We start from the raw sequence: 23,666 nt of genomic DNA on the forward strand, positions 1-23,666 counted from the left end.
ACCATATAAAAAGACAATAATTTACAATTAGCAGAAGCTGTGAATGTTTTAGGCGTGTCACAAATCCAACTGTTTAAATAATGTAACTGTTCAACATATAACCTGATCCACATCATGAAATAAGGTGTAAAAGTATCAGCAAGTATTGAAATCTGAAATAAAAAAGAGCTGGAAGCACATGGAGGGGACTTTCTACTGGTATTGAAAAATGCAAAGCAGTCAAGGGGAACCTGCCTGGGATGCAAAGCTAAGTATAGTCCCCGGGGTGAGAGGGACTGGCAATGCAGGGATCGGACCCTCTGGGGAGCCGCATTGAGGGGGCGGGGGGGGGGTAACTTCCCTCTTGTATGGGGGGCGGGGGGGTTTGCCCCAGTGTTCTGCCATCTGCCAGCGTGACAGCTGGAGAGTTACACGTCGGTTTTCTCACAGCAGCCAGTTTTCTGTCCAGAGTGCAAAATTCCACCCATAGCATCTGAAAAGACAACAGGATGATGTGTACTGTCAAACCTCCCAATCATCCTACACCGACACAGACATGAGCCACTGACCTATCTGAGAGATGATCGCAACCAGACAAACTACTCCAGCCTCTATACAGGCGTAAGGGGGCTTGCGCTACATTGTGCAGGAAATGCATGGAACCTCTGACAACAGCCGGAAAGCGAAGGATAGATTAACCTTTCAGGAATTGGATCTGAAGTACACCCTTCATTACAACTGAATTCTGACAGGCGATCTATACCTGAAACATCGGCCTGCCTTTTCTTTTCCCTGCTGAAGGGCTTGCTTTGTACATAGTATCATCCATTTTTATTTCACAATAGAAATGTTCCATATTACTGGTGCATTCATTGCCCTCCTGCTGCTCTTTTAAAAAAAAACTTGTGCTCAAAATCTTCTGTATCTTATTTAATATCGACTTCCATAACGCTTGGATGGCGTCTGAACACGTCAAGTATTTTGTGTATAAACTAACATGTTGTAAGACGACAGCAAGTGTAGTGCTGAATTGTGCACAGAGCTGTTCAAACCGGCGAGGTATTTAACAATCAGTGGGCAGATAATACGCAGGTGTGGCGGACCTCTCACTGCTTTGCATCCGGAAAACCAACATCAAACCAACGGAATTATTGAAAAGCAGACAGCAACTTACACAAGCTTCATTTCAGTGGAAGAGTTCAGGTGAGACACCAGCAACTCCACTTTTGTGGGGTCAGCACGGAATCCCTGCTCTGGGTTTAAGATCTTCCCTTCCTCGGGCATGCAGGTCAGCATCCAAGTCTCAAAGAACACCACCTCCCCTGAAGTGCTGGGCTCTGACAGAATTACCTAGAAGCAGGGCACAGTCACAGTCACCAATTTCCCCGGAAAATTAGAATTAAATGATTACAGCAATGAAGCAAGAACAAATCTACATTTATATAGTACCTTACATGTCCTCAGAATAGTTTTTAAAAAAATTGGAGGACATTATTTTACAAAAGGTATTTATAAATCTTGGACAGAGAAAAGGTGTTACATCATGGTGCCAGGTAAAATCTATCAAACAATTTTAAGGCAGCACGGCTGCGCAGTGGGTTAGCCCTGCTGCCTCACGGCGCCGAGGTCCCAGGTTCGATCCCGGCTCTGGGTCACTCTCCGTATGGAGTTTGCACATTCTCCCCGTGTCTGCGTAGGTTTCGCCCCCACAACCCAAAGATGCGCAGGCTAGGTGGATTGGCCACGCATCAGTTGTCCCTTAATTGGAAAAAATGAATTGGGTACACTAATTTATAAATAAAAACAATTTTAAAACACCATGAATGGATCCACACCTCCTCAGACTACTGTTGCAATTTGACACTACAGCACCAGATTTACAGCTAATGTCAGGGGCCAGAACAGCAAAGGCATTTTTTTCTTCCATTCACCAGACAAGTAAATGCATATAATTGCTTTGTTTGCTAAGCCATGGAACCAAATTTACACAGTAGTTCAATAAATTAACTGCAGTAGTCCATTTTGGGCCCATAGTGGCAGTACAAACTTAACTGTAGATTCTAATGGATGTGGAAGGTCTGGTTTAAAATCTGTACATGCAAAAATAACCTTAGTAACACACTACAGCAATCTGCTATATAAAAATGAATACAAATGTGTTAATTGAATCAATTGAAGTTAAGTACATACAGGTGGAGGAGATTTTTTTTTCTTTATTCGTTCGTGGGATGTGAACATCACTGACAAGGCCAGCATTTGTTGCCCATCCCTAATTGCCCTTAAACTGAGCGTCTTACAAGGCAATTTCAGAACTCAGTTAAGGGTCAACCACATTGCTATGGGTTTGGAGTCACATGTAACCGTAGCACAATGGGTAGCAGTCGTGCATGTACAGGGAGTATAGTAGGGGGCTAAGTACGCAGCCTTGCGGGGCCCCGATATTGAGGACTATTGTGGAGGACAAACCAGCAAAAAATATGTGCAAATGAAATTAAGTGAAAATCGCTTATTGTCACAAGTAGGCTTCAAATGAAGTTACTGTAAAAAAGCCCCTAGTCGCCACATTCCGGCACCTGTTCGGGGAGGCTGGTACTAGAATTGAACCATGCTGCTGGCCTGCTTTCAAAAACAGCGATTTAGCCCAGTGTGCTAAACCAGCCCCAGTTTAGAGACTGAGTTGCTTGGGTTTCAGGGGCTGGGCTGCCAGGGTACCGGGCCGTGGGTTGAACCCTCCCGCCACCCCCCCCCCCGCAATCCTGATGTGTAAAGTGGAATTGTGATACATCATGTTCTTTCAACAGTTTACAGGTTGATATTAAGGTACAAAGATTATTTAATACTTCACTAACGGTTAACTGTTCTTTGTAGAATTATTTTTTTTTAAAAAAAGGTACGAGTAACATGGCTTATAGTATTATTGTCAAAAGCTATGGCAATTTAGCACCATCTAGTGAGGTTTTGGCAATCGTATATTGGAAAATAAGGATCAGAAAGATAAGTAGAGACAAAGGAGATATTCAGCCTTTCCAGTTTATGCTTCTAGAGAAACCCAAAGCGTCCAAGATAAGAATGAGAGTTACGGTTTGCATACAGCACCTTACATAAAAATAAGTACAAATTATTTGGACAAAAATTTTGCTTGTGATGATGTTAGTGTAGGAATAGTTAACAGCAGCATGTGAAGCTCCATTCAATGCCTATGTCGGGTTCAATCCCCGTGCAGAGTGAGGTTATTCATGAAGACCCCACCTTCTCAACCTTGCCCCTTGTCTGAGGTGTGGTGACCCTCAGGTTAAACCCACCACCAGTCAGCTCTCCCCCTCAAACGGGAAAGCAGCCCATTGTCATCTGGGACTATGGCAAATTTATATCATAATGGTTATGTGGATAGCACAATCGCTTCACAGCAGGGCGTTATCGCATGAGGAAAGGGTGCACAGGCTGGGCCTGTATTCATTGGGCCTTAGAAGATTGAGAGGTGTTCTTGATGGCAGCACGGTAGCCTTGTGAATAGCACAATTGCTTCACAGCTCCAGGGTCCCAGGTTCGATTCCAGCTTGGGTCACTGTCTGTGTGGAGTCTGCACATCCTCCCCATGTGTGCGTGGGTTTCCTCCGGTTTCCTCCCACAGTCCAAAGATGTGCAACTTAGGTGGATTGGACATGATAAATTGCCCTTAGTGTCCAAAATTGCCCTTAGTGTTGGGTGGGGTTACTGGGTTATGGGGATAGGGTGGAGGTGTTAACCGTGGGTAGGGTGCTCTTTCCAGGAGCCGGTGCAGACTCGATGGGCCGAATGGCCTCCTTCTGCACTGTAAATTCTATGTCTAAATATAGTGTGCTTGCCATTTATTAGAAATTTCAATTAGAATAGATTTACAAGCCCAGGTTGCACTTACATCAGATCCATAAGTTTGAGCAACATGGCAGAGCATGAGGAAGGAAATGTCAAACAGCAGTGCTCGGACAGAAGCTGCTTTTGCTGGAAACAAGGAGAGAAAGGACATATTAGTTAATGGGTTTTATTTAGATAACCACAGAACAGTACAAATGTCATGCTAAGTTGGTGTAAAACCTAACATGAACAAAGAACAAAGAAACGTACAGCACAGGAACAGGCCCTTTCTAAGAAGTTAGTGAGCTGGCTTCACAAAATGCTGACTCTAACAAGTGGGCACTTGAGTGCCGAAATCATAATTTAAAAAAATAAACTTCCAATTAAGGGACAATTTAGCGTGGCCAAGCCACTTACCCTGCACATCTTTGGGTTGTGGGAGTGAGATCCATGCAGACACGGAGAGAATGTGCAAACTCCACATGGACAGTGACCTGGGGCCGGGATTGAACCTGGATCCTCGATGCCATGAGGCAGCAGTGCTAACCACTGCGCCGCCGTGCCGCCCCTCCGAAACTATAATTTAATATCCGTTTTCTATTTCACCCTTACAAATTAACATATTTAAGAATTACCCTTTTCATTCGAGGCTGTATACACCTAGTAATAACACTCAGTTCCAATGAATGCATATATTTGCCTGTTCAGATTTCCATGGGAAACCAACAAAGAGCCTACAGTATACAGTCTTTTTATCAATCTTTGTCAAGGAGTGCAACAACCTATCAATATCTGAGGGTTAAAGGAAGGTCAGTGATCATTAAAGTTCATTCATTGTAAAGAAAGTTTAATCAGAATCCTTTTCTTGGGACTTTTGTAACACATCATTCCTTCCTCTAACTACAGGAGCTACTCGGATAGCTCTCTGGTCAGGATGAAAATGATCCATATACACTCTCAATGACCAAATGCACTCTTTGCTGTTAACTGATCTCCAGCAGTGTAGACTGGCTTGGAAAGGCCATGGTTCCAACTTCGAATTGTTGTCTAATCACCTCTTCTGGAAAGAGCAAAGGTGCGACAGATGCCTTGGTGTCCAGTTATGACCATCCCAAGTATTTACTGTCAAGGCTGACACAAGAAGAATAGGCAGCTTGGCAATATATCAGAGCAAAGACCAAGACTCAATGAGTCACATCGCAACCCAACGCTGTCCAATGGTTTTGGGAAACAAGGGGTGCAAATATGTTTTTAAAAAGTTGATTTCAGTAAGTTATTCTCGGCACTTAATGCATTTACTTTAAAGATCATTAGAATGATGCATAATTATACTTACATCCCTCCCCACTGATGTGCTTGGCAAATTCGTTCAACCTGAAATGGAATTGGAGGAAATATAAATTAGACATTAAAAGTTGTGACCCTGATAATTACAAATCAGAATAATCAGTGTGAGAGGAAATCTGACGGTCTCATGGTTCCCACAGACTAATGAGCTTTGAAAACTCCAGACAGTAGCAATAATAAATACCAGCAAATCACTCAGGCTGTTGCACTATTTTATAATGTAATGCATGCTTGAATATTATAACATGTAATGCATGATCTGTCATTGTACACTAGATGGAATGTCCGTATGAGGTTCCAATCCAATTACTGCCTTCGTTCATCTGCTTTCACTATACTGTTGCCAACTCCAAACCTGACACTTCCTATTGCTACGATCCAAGCTGATGTTACAACTGGACGGGATGATCCCAGAATGAAACCCTGGCTCAAAAGACCGTAACTTTTACTTTTTTTCTATGTTCCAGTTGTTAAGCAACACCCGCATACCTTGGCTGGCCTATTGATTTTTCACACTTTAGCTCTCTCCATCACAATATAATCCCGGTGGAACTGAAACAAACCTCCACAGGTACAAACATCTTTGTCCAGCATGAATCCAACTACATTCCAGGTAAAGAAACATTAAATTAATCCCACTGAAAGCTATACCTTGGGCGGTATTCTCCGTTCCCGATAAAAATCGGGATGGCCGTCGTGAAATCGGCCGAGGTTCACGACGGCCTCGGGGCCCGCTCCCCGCACCTAATTCACCCCCACCCGGGGGGCTAGGAGCAGGCCTCCATCTTTCCCGGCCGCGACCTCGTCGCGCGGGAAATGACGTGCAAAATTGCGCATTTGTGAGGTCATCCGCGCATGCGCGGGTTGCCGGTTCCAACCCGCGCATGCGCGGATGACTTAATCGCGCAGACAGCGCGAACCGCGCATGCGCGGTGGCCATCTTTCTCCTCAGCCGCCGGCAAGACGTGCCGGCTTGATCTTGCCGGGCGGCGGAGGGGAAAGAGGGCGTCTGTTTTGGACGCTGGCCCGACAATCGGTGGGCACCGATCGCGGGCCTGTCCCCTCCCGAGCACAGTCGTGGTGCCCCCGTGCCAATCAGGCCCCTAGATGCCCCAAACGGGCATCTGGCGCCCGTTTCACGAATGCAGTGACCAGGTGTGGTTGCTGCCGTGGTGAAATGGGCGTGAAGGGCCGGCTGCTCGGCCCATCGGGCTCGGAGAATCGCCGTTCGCCGTGAAAAACGGTGGTTTCCTAACACTATACACTCCTGTTCATTCTCCACGTACTGTAACCTTCAGCTCGCCAAAGCACTCCTGTCTGTATGTAATCCATCCCATTAAAGTCCAACCCATCTATGATCCGTATGCTTGCTAGCCTCTATTAGCCCTCAGAACCCCAGTTACTATAATGTAAACAGAAAATGCTGCAAATGTACAACATATCAATCAGCAAGGGAAAAGAGGAATTAATGTGTGAGATGTATATTACTAATCTAAAAGTAATCATTCCAGCTATTTATTCCATGTGTTCTCCATCTCTGCTTATGACAGGTCAAATACAACAGCCCTCATCTGAGGAATTAAACCATTCAAGGAAGCTTGTTTTCCGAGTTAAAACTAAATGGATCTGGTAGATGAATTACATCAGAGGGGAAATTATCAGCCGTCATTACAATATTTTCACTGCAAGGTCACCTTCCACTTACTTGACAAATTTCCGAGCAAAGGATTTCAGTTTCCCAGTAGCAGCGGCAGCTGCCAGAAGCAAATCCAAGCTCTTCCCAGAAAGCATATGGCCCAGTACTCCCAGAAGTCCTTCGGGAGATTTGGAATGGTCTGCATCCATGGTCTGATGGAGTACAGTGGCAGAGGTTTAAAATATTGTATCATGTTGTATCAGCATGAATGGTGCTCGACATAAGCCAGTAATATCTACAATGTTGGCAGCTCTTTAGAATTTGTGTGTAGGTGAGGTAGACCAAGTTAGAAACTAGTGATGTTAATATACACAAGAGCTTACACACATGGGATATAATGTCTTAATACTTAATTATCAAGTAGTATCTGAATATGTATAATTTGTCAATTAAACAAAATAGTAACGGCACCAGGTCTGAGTCACAATATTGGGTCATTTAAATTCCATCAAACATGCATCAACAATGCACGAGGAAACTATGCCCAACAATAATTAGACTGGGATGTTAAGTTTTGATTTCCCAGAACCTTCATCAGACAGACTCATCAGTTTAGATTGCAAGAAACAGATCAAGAAGTAAATAGTATCTCAGTGTAAGGTCTCCACTGAAAAACGATACTTCTGACTGTGCAAAACTCTCAATACTATCCTGATGCGTCAGCCATGATTATGTGCTCACAGACTTTGCACGAAAGATCTGGAAGGGGTTCCCTAGATTGTCGGGATACACCCTGCTGGAGCGACTGCTGCTTCCGGATGTGGAAGGGGAGGGAAGAACTGGGGATATATACAAGTGGCTGGGGGAGCAGGGAGGCGAGCGGGTGGTGAAGATCAAGGAGAAAGATCAAGGAGAGGCTGTTTAGCACAGGGCTAAATCGCTGGCTTTGAAAGCAGACCAAGGCAGGTCAGCAGCACGGTTCAATTCCCGTAACAGCCTCCCTGAACAGGCGCCGGAATGTGGCGACTAGGGGCTTTTCACAGTAACTTCATTTGAAGCCTACTTGTGACAATAAGCAATTTTCATTTCATTTCAAATGGGAAGCGGAGTTGGGAATGGAGATCAATTGGGGAGTATGGAGTGAGGCACTGCGAAGGGTAAACGGGACCTCCTCTTGTGCAAGGATGAGCCTGATACAGTTTAAGGTGGTGCACAGGGTGCATATGACTCGGGCGAGAATGAGTGGGTTCTTTCAGGGGGTAGCAGATGAGTGTGAGGTGTGGGTCAGCGAATCATGTGCACATGTTTTGGGGTTGTGAAAATTGGGAAGATTCTGGGCGGGAGTGTTCGCGGTCTTAGCCAGGATAGTGGAGGAGGGAGTGGACCCGGACCCTTTGGTGGCGATATTTGGGGTTTCAGAGAAGCCGGAGCTCATGGAGAGCAGGAAGGCTAATGTCCAGGCCTTCGCTTCTCTGATTGCACGGCGACAAATTTTGCCGGAGTTGCGGGGGTAGCAGCATGGTTGGGTGACCTGTATGACTTCCTGCAGTTAGAGAAGATAAAGTATGAGCTAAGGGGCTCAGCAGGGGAGTTTGAGAAAAGGTGGGGGATGTTTGTGACCGTGTTTGAGGAACTGTTCGTCGCAGGGGGGTGGGTGATGGGGAGGGGGTGGGTGAAAAAGGAGAAAAATCTGTATAGTTGATTGTTGAGAAGAATGTTTCCCGAGGTGTTTACTTGCTGTAACCTACTTTGATACAAGTTTGAATAAAATGCGTTAAAAAAAAAAAGGGATTATGTGCTCACATTTCTGGAGAATTTCTTGAACACATGACCTTTGTGGGAAGTGCCACAAATGAACACAGGTTGCCAAAAGTCTGTTCAGAATTAAAATGGTCAATGAAAACAAAGCACAGGAAAATCCACCTTTAAAATATTTGTGACCGTGGGTTCTGCACGGAGAATAAGGCCTGGATTGGGCTGAATACTGGCATTTTCAGCAGATTTTAATCGTGGAGCCAACTCCCTGTCTGCTGTTCTGCAACAAGAAGAAAAAGAGGCCTTAAGAAACAGTTTGGGATGATTGAGTAACATGGTCTGTATAACTTAACTCCCATGCGTGCAACCTCGGTCACCATCTGTTGACGTAACCTTGGCGAGTAGTTGGAGGACAACAAATACACGACAAATTAACAAATGCGCTGTAACCTCTCCAGTCAGGAAACCGATCGTTCAGAAACACCAGTTATCCGAAATCTTTTTGAGCTGACCCTCGAAATCATTGGTACCATTTCAGTACAGTACTTTGAGAAAGGAAACATGAAAGATACAGTATGTTGATAAGTGAAACAATTTTTATTGCTGTTTTATAATGTTTCATCATTGTTTATGTCTCAGGGAAATATTTCTATCAGTGTTATTTTCCTGTTCACACGCTTGTGGTTGGGCATTCCAGTGACATTCTGTATTCAGGAAAATTCCAGAGCGGCATGGTGGTGCAGTGGTTAGCACTGCTGCCTCACGGCGCTGAGGAACCGGGTTCGATCTTAGCCCCAGGTCACTGTTCGTGTGGAGTTTGCACATTCTCCTCGTGTCTGTGTGGGTCTCACCTCCACAATCCAAAACGATGTGCAGGGTAGGTGAATTGGCCATGCTAATTGGAAAAAAAAAGAATTGGATGCTCTAAATTTACTTTTTCTTAAATTCCGAAATAGAAGAATGGCCAGGTGTTAGATCTGGAGGTAGGTGAGCACTTTGGAAACAGTGACCACAATTCGGTGACCTTTACGTTAGTGATGGAAAGGGATAAGTATACCCCGCAGGGCAAGAGTTATAGCTGGGGGAAGGGCAATTATGATGCCATTAGACATGACTTAGGATGTGTTGGTTGGAGGAGTAGGCTGCAAGGGTTGGGCACACTGGATATGTGGAGCTTGTTCAAGGAACAGCTATTGCATGTTCTTGATAAGTACGTACCAGTCAGGCAGGGAGGAAGGGGTCGAGCGAGGGAACCGTGGTTTACCAAAGAAGTGGAATCTCTTGTTAAGAGGAAGAAGGAGGCCTATGTGAAGATGAGGCATGAAGTTTCAGTTGGGGCGCTTGATAGTTACAAGGAAGCGAGGAAGGATCTAAAGAGAGAGCTGAGACGAGCAAGGAGGGGACATGAGAAGTCTTTGGCAGGTAGGATCAAGGAAAACCCAAAAGCTTTCTATAGGTATGTCAGGAATAAAAGAATGACTAGGGTAAGAGTAGGGCCAGTCAAGGACAGTGGTGGGAAGTTGTGTGTGGAGGCTGAGGAGATAAGCGAGATACTAAATGAATACTTTTCGTCCGTATTCACTCAAGAAAAAGATAATATTGTGGAGGAGAATGCTGAGACCCAGGCTATTAGAATAGATGGCATTGAGGTGCGTAGGGAAGAAGTGTTGGCAATTCTGGACAAGGTGAAAATAGATAAGTCCCCGGGGTCGGATGGGATTTATCCTAGGATTCTCTGGGAAGCCAGGGAAGAGATTGCTGAGCCTTTGGCTTTGATTTTTAGGTCATCATTGGCTACAGGAATAGTGCCAGAGGACTGGAGGATAGCAAATGTGGTCCCTTTGTTCAAGAAGGGGAGTAGAGATAACCCCGGTAACTATAGGCCGGTGAGCCTAACGTCTGTGGTGGGTAAAGTCTTGGAGAGGATTATAAAAGATACGATTTATAATCATCTAGATAGGAATAATATGATTAGGGATAGTCAGCATGGTTTTGTGAAGGGTAGGTCATGCCTCACAAACCTTATCGAGTTCTTTGAGAAGGTGACTGAACAGGTAGACGAGGGTAGAGCAGTTGATGTGGTGTATATGGATTTCAGTAAAGCGTTTGATAAGGTTCCCCACGGTCGGCTATTGCAGAAAATACGGAGGCTGGGGATTGAGGGTGATTTAGAGATGTGGATCAGAAACTGGCTAGTTGAAAGAAGACAGAGAGTGGTAGTTGATGGGAAATGTTCAGAATGGAGTTCAGTTACGAGTGGCGTACCACAAGGATCTGTTCTGGGGCCGTTGCTGTTTGTCATTTTTATAAATGACCTAGAGGAGGGCGCAGAAGGATGGGTGAGTAAATTTGCAGACGACACTAAAGTCGGTGGAGTTGTAGACAGTGCGGAAGGATGTTGCAGGTTACAGAGGGACATAGATAAGCTGCAGAGCTGGGCTGAGAGGTGGCAAATGGAGTTTAATGTGGAGAAATGTGAGGTGATTCACTTTGGAAAGAATAACAGGAATGCGGAATATTTGGCTAATGGTAAAATTCTGGGTAGTGTGGATGAGCAGAGGGATCTCGGTGTCCATGTACATAGATCCCTGAAAGTTGCCACCCAGGTTGATAGGGTTGTGAAGAAGGCCTATGGTGTGTTGGCCTTTATTGGTAGAGGGATTGAGTTCCGGAGCCATGAGGTCATGTTGCAGTTGTACAAAACTCTAGTACGGCCGCATTTGGAGTATTGCGTACAGTTCTGGTCGCCTCATTATAGGAAGGACGTGGAAGCTTTGGAACGGGTACAGAGGAGATTTACCAGGATGTTGCCTGGTATGGAGGGAAAATCTTATGAGGAAAGGCTGATGGACTTGAGGTTGTTTTCGTTAGAGAGAAGAAGGTTAAGAGGTGACTTAATAGAGGCATACAAAATGATCAGAGGGTTAGATAGGGTGGACAGCGAGAGCCTTCTCCCGCGGATGGAGGTGGCTGGCACGAGGGGACATAGCCTTAAATTGAGGGGTAATAGATATAGGACAGAGGTCAGAGGTGGGTTTTTTACGCAAAGAGTGGTGAGGCCGTGGAATGCCCTACCTGCAACAGTAGTGAACTCGCCAACATTGAGGGCATTTAAAAATTTGTTGGATAAACATATGGATGATAAGGGCATAGTGTAGGTTAGATGGCCTTTAGTTTTTTTTCCATGTCGGTGCAACATCGAGGGCCGAAGGGCCTGTACTGCGCTGTGTCGTTCTATGTTCTATGTTCTATGTTTGGTCTTAAGCCTTCAACGGTTACTGCGTACAAGGAAACACCTATCCAATTTTGATGATGGGAAAAAGATTTTTGTTTATTCGTTATGAGAGCACATTCAAAATACTGAACTGGGACACTTTGAAAATTTGAATATATCCCTGAGTAATTTCATCTTGTCGATTGATCTTAAGTGGAGCCTCAAATGTTGCAACACCCAGGGGCAAAGTAAGATCTCATCTTTGAAACAGTTCTGGCAGCATGGTGGCTCAGTGGTTAGCACAGTTGCCTCACGGCTCCGAGGTCCCGGGTTCGAACCCGGCCCCGGGTCACTGTCGGTGTGGAGTTTGCACATTCTCCCTGTGTTGCCGTGGCTTTTGCTCCCACAACCCAAAGATGTGCAAGGTAGGTGGATTGGCCACGCTAATGTGCCCCTTAATTAGAAAATAATAATTGGGCACTCCTAAATTAAAAAAAAAAATCTTTCAAACAGTTCTGAGCATCAGCCTAAATCACTAGGTGACTAATGTCATTGGTAATTCTCCTACCTTATCCAGGTTCGATTTTCTTTCACACTGTAAACTATATCTCATCTTCCAAATTCCAGATCACAATCTACCTGCAAGGTAGCCATTTAATGAATCTTGGGATCATAATTTTCCTCTGGTTACCCACTGGAGATAGGTCGGAAAATCAATGCTATCCTTTCCCCAGTTTTTAGTCAGGGTTCCAGAACTACGTGGCTGAAGTAAATTATTCAACAAAATCACAATCTGCTACTATTTTCAGACTAATCCAAAATACTGTCGATGCTGGAAGTCAGAAATGCTCGGCAGGTCTGGCAGCATCTGGGAAGCGGGGAAAATAAAGTTAGTGCTTCAGGTTGATGACTTTCATCAGCAGTTGCTCTCTTCACAGATGCCACCAGACCTGAGTATTTCCAGCATTTTCTGTTTTATTTTTAATTTATCCTTTTTGAAGGGCAGCACGGTAGCACAGTGGTTAGCACAATTGCCTCGCAGCTCCAGGGTCCCAGGTTCGATTCCTGGCTTGGGTCGCTGTCTGTGTGGAGTTTGTACGTTCTCCCCGTGCCTGCGCGGGTTTCCTCCCACAGTCCAAAGATGTGCAGGTTAGGTGGATTGGCCGTGCTAAATTGCCCTTAGTGTCCAAAATTGCCCTTAGTGTTGGGTGGGGTTACTGGGTTATGAGGATAGGGTGGAGATGTGGGCTTGGGTAGGGTGCTCTTTCCAAGAGCCGCTGCGGACTCGGTGGGCCGAATGGCCTCCTTCTGCACTGTAAATTCTATGATAATATCATACCAGAATAAATTTTTTTTTTAAACTGTAAAAGATAAAATGCTGGTAAATTAAGCTGTGTTTTTCAGGCACAGAACTCCTCAAGCAACATATGCTGTGCACTGAAACATAGAGGACAAAAGTAAGACCTTTACCTTGCTACAAAATCCACAACTATCAGCCTTACCTTTTGTTGACCAGGTTTTTCATGTTACCATCTGAAAGCAGCCCCAGTTTTCCACATTCCTGAAGTAGGAGGCTGACACAGTCACAGCTATGATGGGAAAGAGAATGATACATTAATTCAAAGCAGATCGTTTAGAGCTCAACATCTATGCCACTGCATTTGTCACTGTCTTCCCCTCTCTCCCTCCAATCCCTATATATAAAATATATATATATATATATATATAAAACCTGCCCCCAGGCTTTTAATTGCATCATGAAATATTCTCTTTTCAGACTATTCACTTGATGTCACATCAGATGCCTGAAAACCGAGTGTGCAAATGCCGCCCAGTTCAAGGGACAATGTGGCTTTCCTACCGTCTAGCATTGAACATAGAACATAACAGCGCAGTACAGGCCCTTCGGCCCTCGATGTTGCGCCAACCTGTGAAACCCCTCTAAAGCCCATCTAAACTATTCCCTTATCGTCCATATGCCTATCCAATGGCCATTTGAATGTGTTTAGTGTTGGCGAGTCCACTACTGTTGTAGGCAGGGCATTCCACGCCCTTACTACTCTCTGAGTAAAGAACCTACCTCTGACATCTGTCCTATATCTATCTCCCCTCAATTTAAAACTATGTCCCCTCGTGCTAGACATCACCATCCGAGGAAAAAAGCTCTCACTGTCCACCCTATCTAATCCTCTGATCATCTTGAATGCCTCAATTAAGTCACCTCTTAACCTTCTTCTCTCTAACGAAAACAGCCTCAAGGCCCTCAGCCTTTCCTCATAAGATCTTCCCTCCATACCAGGCAACATTCTGGTAAATCTCCTCTGCACGCTTCCCAATGCTTCCACATCCTTCCTATAATGTGGCGACCAGAACTGCACGCAATACTCCAAATACGGCCGCACCAGAGTTTTGTACAGCTGCAACATGACCTCAAGGCTCCGAAACTCAATCCCTCTACCAATAAAAGCTAACACACCGTACGCCTTCTTAACAACCCACTCAACCTGGGTGGCAACTTTCAGGGATCTATGGACATGGACACCGAGATCTCTCTGCTCATCCACACTACCAAGAATCTTACCATTAGCCCAGTACTCTGTCTTCCTGTTATTCCTTCCAAAATGAATCACCTCACACTTGCTACTGTTGACGATTCCAGTCTATGGTACAGTCTGTCATTGCTGAACGACACTGCTTTGTTTTTTAATCATATAAACCGTCAGCCATACAGACATTTGTAATCATAAATGCTGAATTATGGAGCGGCTGGGCACAGTTTTAATGCCAACAATTCACAAAGCTTTGACAGAGTCATCCGACTCGAAACGTTCGCTCTTTTCTCTCCCTACAGATGCTGCCAGACCTGCTGAGATTTTCCAGCATTTTCTCTTTTGTTAAATAATGAGTAACATGAGTAACAGCCCGTAACAGCCTCCCCGAACAGGCGCCGGAATGTGGCGACTAGGGGCTTTTCACAGTAACTTCATTTGAAGCCTACTCGTGACAATAAGCGATTTTCATTTCATTTTCAAACTACAGTATCTATCCCAATCCAAATAAAAAGTCTCCCAATTGACTCTCTCAAATGACTCCCCAACTCTGCCTTGAATTTCTTTAAGCTATCTGCGTGCTGTGTGTCTATTCCCCACATTCACTATCTGTAGGTACTTAGTCTGCTTACACTTCTAATTATCAGCTCATGTTTCCGGTTTTTGGAGCTTGTTGCAATCTTTATTACACTGCACGACCTCAATTTATGCCCTTAAGAATCTTGAATATCTGGAAAAAAAAACCCTGCGAGGTTTTGGATTTTATAAAACTTTAAAATGATTGTTTTGTTTATTTAATCAAATACTCCCTGTACCTTTGAACACTGCATTTTCCAAATTCCCACCTCACATGCACAGTAACATGCAACTGTGTAGCTTAGGGGAACATGAACAAACCTTTGGAGGGGTTTGCGAGTTCGCTTTCTAAATTTAGTTAGTCTTGAACTCGCTAAAACAGCACTGGCCTCTGGCTTGAAGAAGCATCTTTGGCCCTACCTGTCAATTAAGTACCTGCAAATCAGAAATTTTCATATTTCTTTGCAATAAGATTGCCATCCCAAAATGTAGGAGACAATTCACAGCTTTGTGCATATGGCACTTTCACCACTAGATGGCAATAAGTACTGGAAATCAAATAAATCAGTAACAAGTATAAACTCAGCTTGGATGCATAATAGTTACGGCAGCTAGTCCAACAGATGACCGGAGTTGTCAACAAGGCCAAGTGGTTAAGCGGTTGCAATTGCTTAGATAATGTGTTCAAACTGTGTCAATCAGTTGTAAGCGTTTGTTTTTGAATAGGTGCTAATCATCAGATATTGGGCAGTTGAGTCATCATTGGGAACTTGGGAATAGTGTAACGGCAAGGGGGTTCCAAGCAGAGCGGTTCTGAAACGGAGTGGCTTAATTGGGAATTTAGAGAGTGGGAATTCTGAGAAGAGGGGGAAGGACCATAGCATATCTAATTGATATATAAATGACAGGAATATAGATAATAAGAGTTAAGTTACAGCTACAGGAGCTGACCTGTGAGGGAGCAGCAGGGCGGAGCGGAGCACTCCCAACACTCGCCAGCACTGGAAGAGTTGACGTCAATTTCTGAAAAGTGACGGCAGCACAAGGGAGGGAGCGGGGAGGTGGATGATAAGTTGTTTTCTCCAATTTAAAGCTACATTAAGGTGCGGTAAGAGTTCCAGTTTTTAAAAAAAAAATCAATAAGTTTCTGCTTGGCATAAACTTAAGGTAAGGGTCTCTTAACTAAAGTTACGGCAGGGGAGCTCAGTCTCGCATGTTGCACCAGCTGCTGCCTGGGGGAATTTGCCGATGCTCTTGCAGTTCGGATGGCCACATGTGCAGGAAGTGCCACTGGTTTGGTCATCTTGACTCGTGGAGTCACAGAGGGAATGTGTGACCACCAGTCGGAAGGGGGGGGGGGGGGGGGGGGGGGGGGGGAGAGCAGGCAAGTACTTCGAAAAGCCCCAAAGTGTTGGAAAATGGTATGAATGATGGTTTCACTGGAGAGCGAAGCCAGAGCCAAGTTCACAGCCCTGTAGGTGGCTCAGCTGCACAAGGGGGGAGGAGAAAGAGTGGAAGAACAATAGTGGTAGGTGACTCAATAGTGAGGGGTGCAGACCAGTGTTTTTATGGCCGCAGACATGACTCCAGGATGGCCTGTTGGCTCCCTTGTGCCAGGGTCAGGGATGTCACTGAATGGCTGCAGAGCATTCTGGAGGGGTAGAAGTTGTGGTTCACATTCGTGCCAACGGGATAGGCTGAAAGAGGGATGAGGTCCTGCAACATAATTTAGGGAGCTAGATAGCACATTGAAAAGCAGGACCTCAAATGTTGTAACCTCTGGATTACTCCCGGTGCCAGTGAGTATAGGAATAGGAGGACAGAGCAGATCAATGTGTGGCTGAACAGATGGTGTAGGAGGGAGGGCTTTGATTCCTGGATTACTGGGTCAATTTCTGGGGAAGGTGGGACCTTTACAAGTTAGACGGGTTGCACCTGAACTGGAACAGCACTAACATCCCTGCGGGGAGTTTCGCTAGTGCTGCTGGGGAGAGTTAAAATTAATTTGGCAGGGGGATGGGATATGGAGTGGAGGTAGAGAAGGGGGTGATGCACAACCAAATATAGAAGAAAAACCAAGTCAGTCTGGAAGGCAGAGTGATTATAGACAAGTTAAGGCACAAAGGAGTAGTATGGCAAGGCTGGATGGCATTTATTTTAATGCAAGGAGTCTTGAACGTAAAGCAGATGTGTTGAGGGTGTTGATTATGACTTGGGAATATGATATTATCACAGAAAGAGGCGACATGAAAAAACACTGGCAGGTAAAATAAAAGAAAATGCAAAGGTGTTTATTAAGTATATTAAGGGCAAGAGGATGACCAGGGAAAGAGTAGGGCCCATTAGAAAATGAAAATCGCTTATTGTCAGAAGTAGGCTTCAAAATGAAGTTACTGTGAAAAGCCCCTAGTCGCCACATTCCAGCGCCTGTTCGGGGAGGCTGGTACGGGAATTTAAACGTGCTGCTGGCCTGCCTTAGTCTGCTTTAAAAGCCAACTATTTAGCCGTGCTAAACCAGCCCCTATAAGTACCAACGTGGCAATCGGTGTGTGGAACCAGCAGACGTAGGTGAGGTTTTAAAATGAGTACTTTGCATCTGTGCTCAGTTTGGAAATAGACGATGTAGGGATAGAAATCAGGGATGGGAACTTGGAACAGATTAACATCGAGAGGGGGGAGGTATTAACGGTTTTAGCAGGCTTAAAAGTGGAAATCCCCAGGCTCAGATGATGTGTATCAAAGGATGCTGAGGAAAGGAAGAGAGAAGATTTCAGAAGGTCTGACAATCTTAAAATCTTCTCTGGCCACAGGAAAGGTGCTAGCGGATGCTAATGTGGTACCATTATTCAAGAAGGGTGGTAGGGATAAATCAGGAAATTACAGGCCAGTGAGTCTAACTTCAGTGGTGGGGAAACTATTGGAAAAAGATCCTGGGGGGGCAGAAATCTCCACTTGGCAAGTCAAGGATTAATCAAGGATGGCTTTGTCAAGGTGAGATCATGATTGGGATTCTCTGTTTGGGAGCCTAAGTGCTCTTGCTAGAGGTGGTCTTCACTGGCAGTATGAGCAGGGCCTGGTATGAAAGTCTTTCCCCTTTACCATGCTAATTTATGCATGGGAGAGAGCTCGCAGGATTTCTGGTGTCGGACCGTCATTTTGATGGCAGGCCCCGTCCCCAACACTAATATCCTGCATGGATCCCCCATCAAGAAGGGGCATCACCCGCACCCCCCACAGCATTCACGCATGGGGATGGCCCAACACCACCCCCCCCCCCCAGAAACGCATCAGAAACCCCTAACAGAGGCCCCTGCCTAACACCGGAATCCCGCAAGGATGTGTGCTCAGTCCTCTACTGTACTCCCTATACACACATGACCGTGTGGCAAGATTTAACTCCAACTCAATCTATAAGTTTGCAGATGATACGACTGTGGTGGGCCATATCTCAAACAACGACGAATCGGACTACAGGAGGGAGATAAATGGTATACCGAAAACAACCTCTCTAAATGTTGGAAAGACCAAGGAACTGATCATCGACTTCAGGAAGTGTAGCACGACACACACTCCCGTCTGCATCAATGGCTCCGAAGTGGAGATGTTCGATAGCTTTTAAGTTCCTGGGGGTCAGTCACCCTTACCAACAGACTGTCCTGGTTCACTCACTTTGATGCAAGTCAAGAAAGCCCAACAACGTCTCTATCTCTTCTTCCTACGGAAGCTAAAGAAATTTGGCACGTCTGCATCGGCTCTCACAAACTTCTACAGATGTGTAATAGAGAGCACCCTGTCCGGCTGCATCACAGCTTGGTATGGCAACTGCTCGGCCCAAGACCGCAAGAAACTACAGTGTGGTGAACTCAGCCCAACGAATCACAGAAGCTTGCCACCCTCACATTGATTCTGTCTACACCTCCCGCTGCCTCAGGAAGGCAGACAGCATTATCAGAGACCCCTCCCACCCAGACATTGCCTTCTTCCAGACCCTTCCATCAGACAGATGGTACAGAAGTCTGAAGACCCGCACATCCAGACATAGGAACGGCTTCTTCCCCACAGCTACAAGACTCCTCAACGACTCCCCCCCAGACTGATCTAATCCCTGTAAGAACACTATTCATAACGCCCTATGCTGCTCTTGCTCATGTATTTGCTTTATTTGGCCCCTTGTCCTGCACTGTAACCAATCAGTGTTTGTCGATCTGTCAATGTTCTCTGTTGATTATTCTTTTATCTGCTATGTATGTACTGTGTACTTTCCCTTGGCTGCAGAAAAATATTTTTCACTGTACTTCGGTACATGTGACAATGAATCAAATCAAAAAGTTGAAGAGCAGTCCTGGCAGTAGAGTGAAAACTCACTGCATTTTAACTTGCCCTTCCCTAACAGCTGCCGCCTCAGACAAGTGTTTGAAGCAGCAGCTGTTACAAGTGTCAGAGGCTTCCTCAAAAGCCAAGTACATTTCAAATGGCTTCACATCCCTTGACAACCCTTGAAATGCAAATCTTCCATTCAATTTCACACAGCAATACATTGCATTAGCCAGTGATTGACAGTTTTATTGGTCCAGACACAGGTACTTGGTGCATTATTTATCTATCTTTCCCTTCATGCTTGAATGCATCTCAAGTACCCTAACCACAATGTTTATAAACAATCTTGCTATGATTGCCCATCACATCAAAAGGAGTGTTTTCTGCTGTGAAAAATGGAGCCCCTGATGGGGGGGGGTCTGAGGGGAGGGGGGTGGACTGATCAACCCCATGCTTGAACACTGTGGGGTGGGGAGGGGCGGCAGGATTTGAACTGTGGGGGCAGGAAAGGGGACCTTCTGATGGACTTTGGGGCGGTACCTCAGTTGTGCATTGACCCCGTGACCCGCTTCAGGGTCCACCGCATCAGGGCAATGCTTCAGCAAACTTGCTGAAAGCCCATCCAGAGGATTTCCCGCTGTGGGGGATGGTGAAAACAGGTGGGGGAGGGACGGAGACTCAAGTTTCTAGCCCGTTAATCAAGGCTGCGGCTGGGGATCGGAGAATGGCAATGTTCGATGATCCATTCTCTGCCTGATTGGAAATGTCGATCAGAGCGCATGTTGAATGGAGAATCCCAGCCCATGTCTTACAAATTTGATCAGATTTTCCAAAGAGGTGATCAGGTGTGTTGATGAGGACAGTGCAGTTGATGTAGTCTATATGGACTTTAGTAAGGCTTTTGACAAGGTCTCGCAAGGGAGACGGGTCAAGAAGAATGGCACGTCAAACTTTTCCCCTTCGTGGAGGGGTCAACAACCAAGGGGCACAGATTTAAGGTAAGGGGCAGAGGTGAGGAAAAACCTTTCCACCCAGAGTGAGGTTGGAATCTAGAACTCTGCCTGAAAGGGTGGTAGAGGCGAGAACCCGTACAACGTTTCAGAAGTATTTAGATGAGCACTGGAAATGCCATAGCATACAAGACTGCGGGCCAAGTGCTGGAAAATGGGATTAGAGTAGATGGGTGTTAGATGACATGAATGACGATGGGCTGAAGGGCCTCTTTTCGTGCTGTAAAAAAACTATGATTCTAAACTGTGTGATTGCAGGGTTGCAAAAAATTGCATGTTGGCATCAGAATTGGGCATTGAGAACAAGTTGGCTCCTCCATCCCAGTTTGAGATTGTTACATAAGAATCTTTAAAGAGGGGACGGTGGCTTGGTGCTATTGTCATTGGATTAGCAATTCAGACAGCCACGGTAATGCTCAGGTTTGAATCTCACCATGGCAGGTGGTGAAATCTGAATTCAATAAAAATCTGGAATTAAAAGTCTAATGATAACCACTAAGCCATTGCTGATTGTTGTAAAAACCCATCTGGTTCAACTAATGTCCTTTAGGGACAGGAGGTCGGTCCTCCTTACCTGGTCTGGCCTATATGCGGCTCTAGATCCACAGCAATATGGCTGACTCGTAAATGACCTCTTAAATGGGATAGGCAATAAATGCAGGTCCAGCCATCCACATCCTCAGTTAGGCCACACTTGGAATATAGTGTTCAATTCTGGTAGCCACACTACCAGAAGGATGTGGAGGCTTTGGAGAGGGTAAAGAGGTTTACCAGGATGTTGCCTGGTATGAATGGCATTAGCTATGAGGAGAGGTTGGATAAGCTCAGTTTGTTCTCACTGAAACAATGATGGTGAAGGGGCAACCTGATAGAAGTCAACAAAAGTATGATGAGCATGGGCAGAGTGGATCGTCAGAAGCTTTTACTCAGGGTGGAAGAGTCGATTACTCGGGGACATAGGTTTAAGGTGCGAGGCGCAAAGTTTAGAGATGTGTGAAGGACGTTTTTTTTTTAAAACAAAGGGTAGTGGAGCAGGTACGTTTAAGGGTATCTTGATAAATACATGAATAGGATGGGAATAGAGGGATACGGACCCCGGAAGTGTAAAAGATTTTAGGTTAGAAGGGCAGCATGGTGGGCTGAAGGAATTGTTCCTGTGTGTACTTTTCTTTACTCTTTGTATCTCGTGAACAAATAAGAAAATAACTTCTCATGTAACGAATCGCCATCCACCCAGCCCCACCCTCAGCGCATGATATCAACTTCAGCAGTTAAAATTAGCCCTTCTTTTGCACAATCCACCCGTAACTGGAAACTGCACTCTGCCCGTTGATCTAATGTAACAAAAGTATTGGCAGTGCTGTGAGCAAATTCGGGTCATAACATTAATTAATGCATTAACCTGTTTTAGGGTGGAGCATAAAATGTCTTTCAATAGTTGAGAGTTCAACTTCAAAGAGAAAAATTTGGGAAAAAATAGTTAAAACCACCACCAACGTATGAACACACCCATCACCCAATAAAGGACCAAAGAGAGTAGCACCACCATGGAACATGGAGACGCCCAAAGTCCCGGGTGTGTCTGAAAAATCGATGCATCACTTACTTGCATCGCTGGTCTGCTTTGTCCAGAAGGGGAGTAAGTTTGAGCAAAAACTCAAAGGCAGTGTTTACATCGTCAGTAAAGTCCTGTACCCAAAGTAAGCACAAAAATCGTCAAGCACCAAGAGGCACCAAGTTTTATACTCTTATTTCGGTCAATTTTCCCAGCTGGACAAGAGAACCAACTTTACCGAATGCATAGAACCAGCCACAGAAGAGCCCTCTCCTGCAATCTAAATTAAATAAGCACCAATTTAACAATGCCTTTGATCTGCCAGCAAGGTACCTGCCATGTTCGACACTATCATTAATGAAAGAGAAAGTGTTGGGGCATATGAAAATTAATTCAGTTAAGTAACATGAGAACTATATGAAGCCAGGAGAAAAACAGCCATTTATTTTCATTCAAAATCCAGCACCATCACTTCTTTGTCAAACAGGAACAACGTTAGTTGGGCAGCAAATTCTACGGTTGGGCAAGCGTAGAGATTTTGGGGATTCGTCACAACATAAAGTTCCTCTATGTTTCAGAATTTGAGGATCATTTATTAGAATTGTGGTCTGGACTATGTTAATTACCCTTTCAGATTTTTCCCTTCTTTTTTTCACTTCCTCTCTCTCTTCCCCATCTGCAAAGCGGGAAGAATGCTTTCCTGTCTCCTTTTTGTTCTATTTGTTTCACCCTGCAAAGTCTCTGGATATATTCAAGTAGTCTTTAAACTTATTTTGCGATAGCTTATTTCTGTTTTATTTATATTTGTGTGCTTAATTTAAAAAAAAAAGTTTTTTTAAAGGTGCCATTTGCAATAGGGGCTCAAGCACTTACCCTAACATATGGATGAAGCAGGAGCCAATTGTTGTGTTTCCCCCCCTCAGGTTGGTTTCTTGTAATCTATTGTCAGGCTTGTTAGTCATATACCAGGCTCGGGTGAGTCAGTGGTTAACAAAATAATTACAATGGATAGAAAATATGCTATTTATTTACAGCCCGGCGACACAAAATGATCACCTCAGAGAAACAAAATAATTCCCAGCAGATTGTTGGGTGTGGTATACCTAATTAGGAATAAAATGCAAGCTTTATATATATTTGATATTTCAACCTGGATCATATCCAAAGTAACAAAATTCTTATGCAGAAGATGCATGAACACCTGCTAAAGTTCCCCCATAACAGTCACAGAATTTGCAGACCACATATTAGAAACCCGTGCTAGGCTACGTTGACTATCCTTTCAGATTTTGGTGCTTTTGGAAAATATGTTGCTTTTTAAGTGTGTTTACAATTGGTTTCCACAATACTGGTTTGTGGATTCCTCCAGCGGTTACACCCAGAAGTCACTGGTAATGATGCTGCCGTACCAACATGCATTTGATCTGAATCATTTCCAGAATTTTGGTGGAATTCAAAACACTATTTCACCCTTCATGTCCAACCTTTCATATCTAAATGGAGAGGGGGAATCTACAATGGCCATTAATCTAGTCAATTATAATTACTTCTGGGGTACACAGACTAATAGGGCAAATACACGGGTCCACTCTTCAACCATTGAAACTCCCATCTCCGTGCTTAACACATTTGTACTGAATTCTTGCGTGTGTTATTTTTAGGTCAGCATTATGCTGTTTATTTTAAATGGGCAACAAAAGGCATTAAAAGAAATAAAGCATTGGAGAGTGTAGAAGATCCTTCAGAGAGTTAAATGGTCACGGGCATTTCAGTAATCAAAAAATGTGCCAAAACAAAGGGAATACAGGTTTGATTCACACAAGTGTTCTTTCTCTCACGATCATGACTCTCTGCCCCCGTTGCTGGTCGAAAGTACCAACTTTCCTCCAGTTGG

General features: G+C 44.7%; 1 protein-coding gene and 1 non-coding gene across 2 annotated transcripts in view; both read right to left on the minus strand.

The window, feature by feature from the left end:
- Positions 1-23,666, minus strand: part of med24 (mediator complex subunit 24) — an 85,756-nt gene that overhangs the window by 37,969 nt on the left and 24,121 nt on the right. The window contains 7 exon segments of the mRNA XM_038779614.1: positions 1,154-1,329; positions 3,878-3,960; positions 5,150-5,187; positions 6,866-7,008; positions 8,720-8,831; positions 13,268-13,354; positions 21,824-21,906. Coding sequence (XP_038635542.1) covers positions 1,154-1,329; positions 3,878-3,960; positions 5,150-5,187; positions 6,866-7,008; positions 8,720-8,831; positions 13,268-13,354; positions 21,824-21,906 — 722 coding nt within the window.
- LOC119954593 lies at positions 4,608-4,717 on the minus strand. The gene has a single exon (XR_005458274.1). It is a non-coding gene; the product is annotated as a small nucleolar RNA SNORD124 (small nucleolar RNA).

The sequence above is a fragment of the Scyliorhinus canicula genome, chromosome 19, assembly GCF_902713615.1.
Source record: "Scyliorhinus canicula chromosome 19, sScyCan1.1, whole genome shotgun sequence".
In the NCBI taxonomy this organism is placed as follows: domain Eukaryota; kingdom Metazoa; phylum Chordata; class Chondrichthyes; order Carcharhiniformes; family Scyliorhinidae; genus Scyliorhinus; species Scyliorhinus canicula.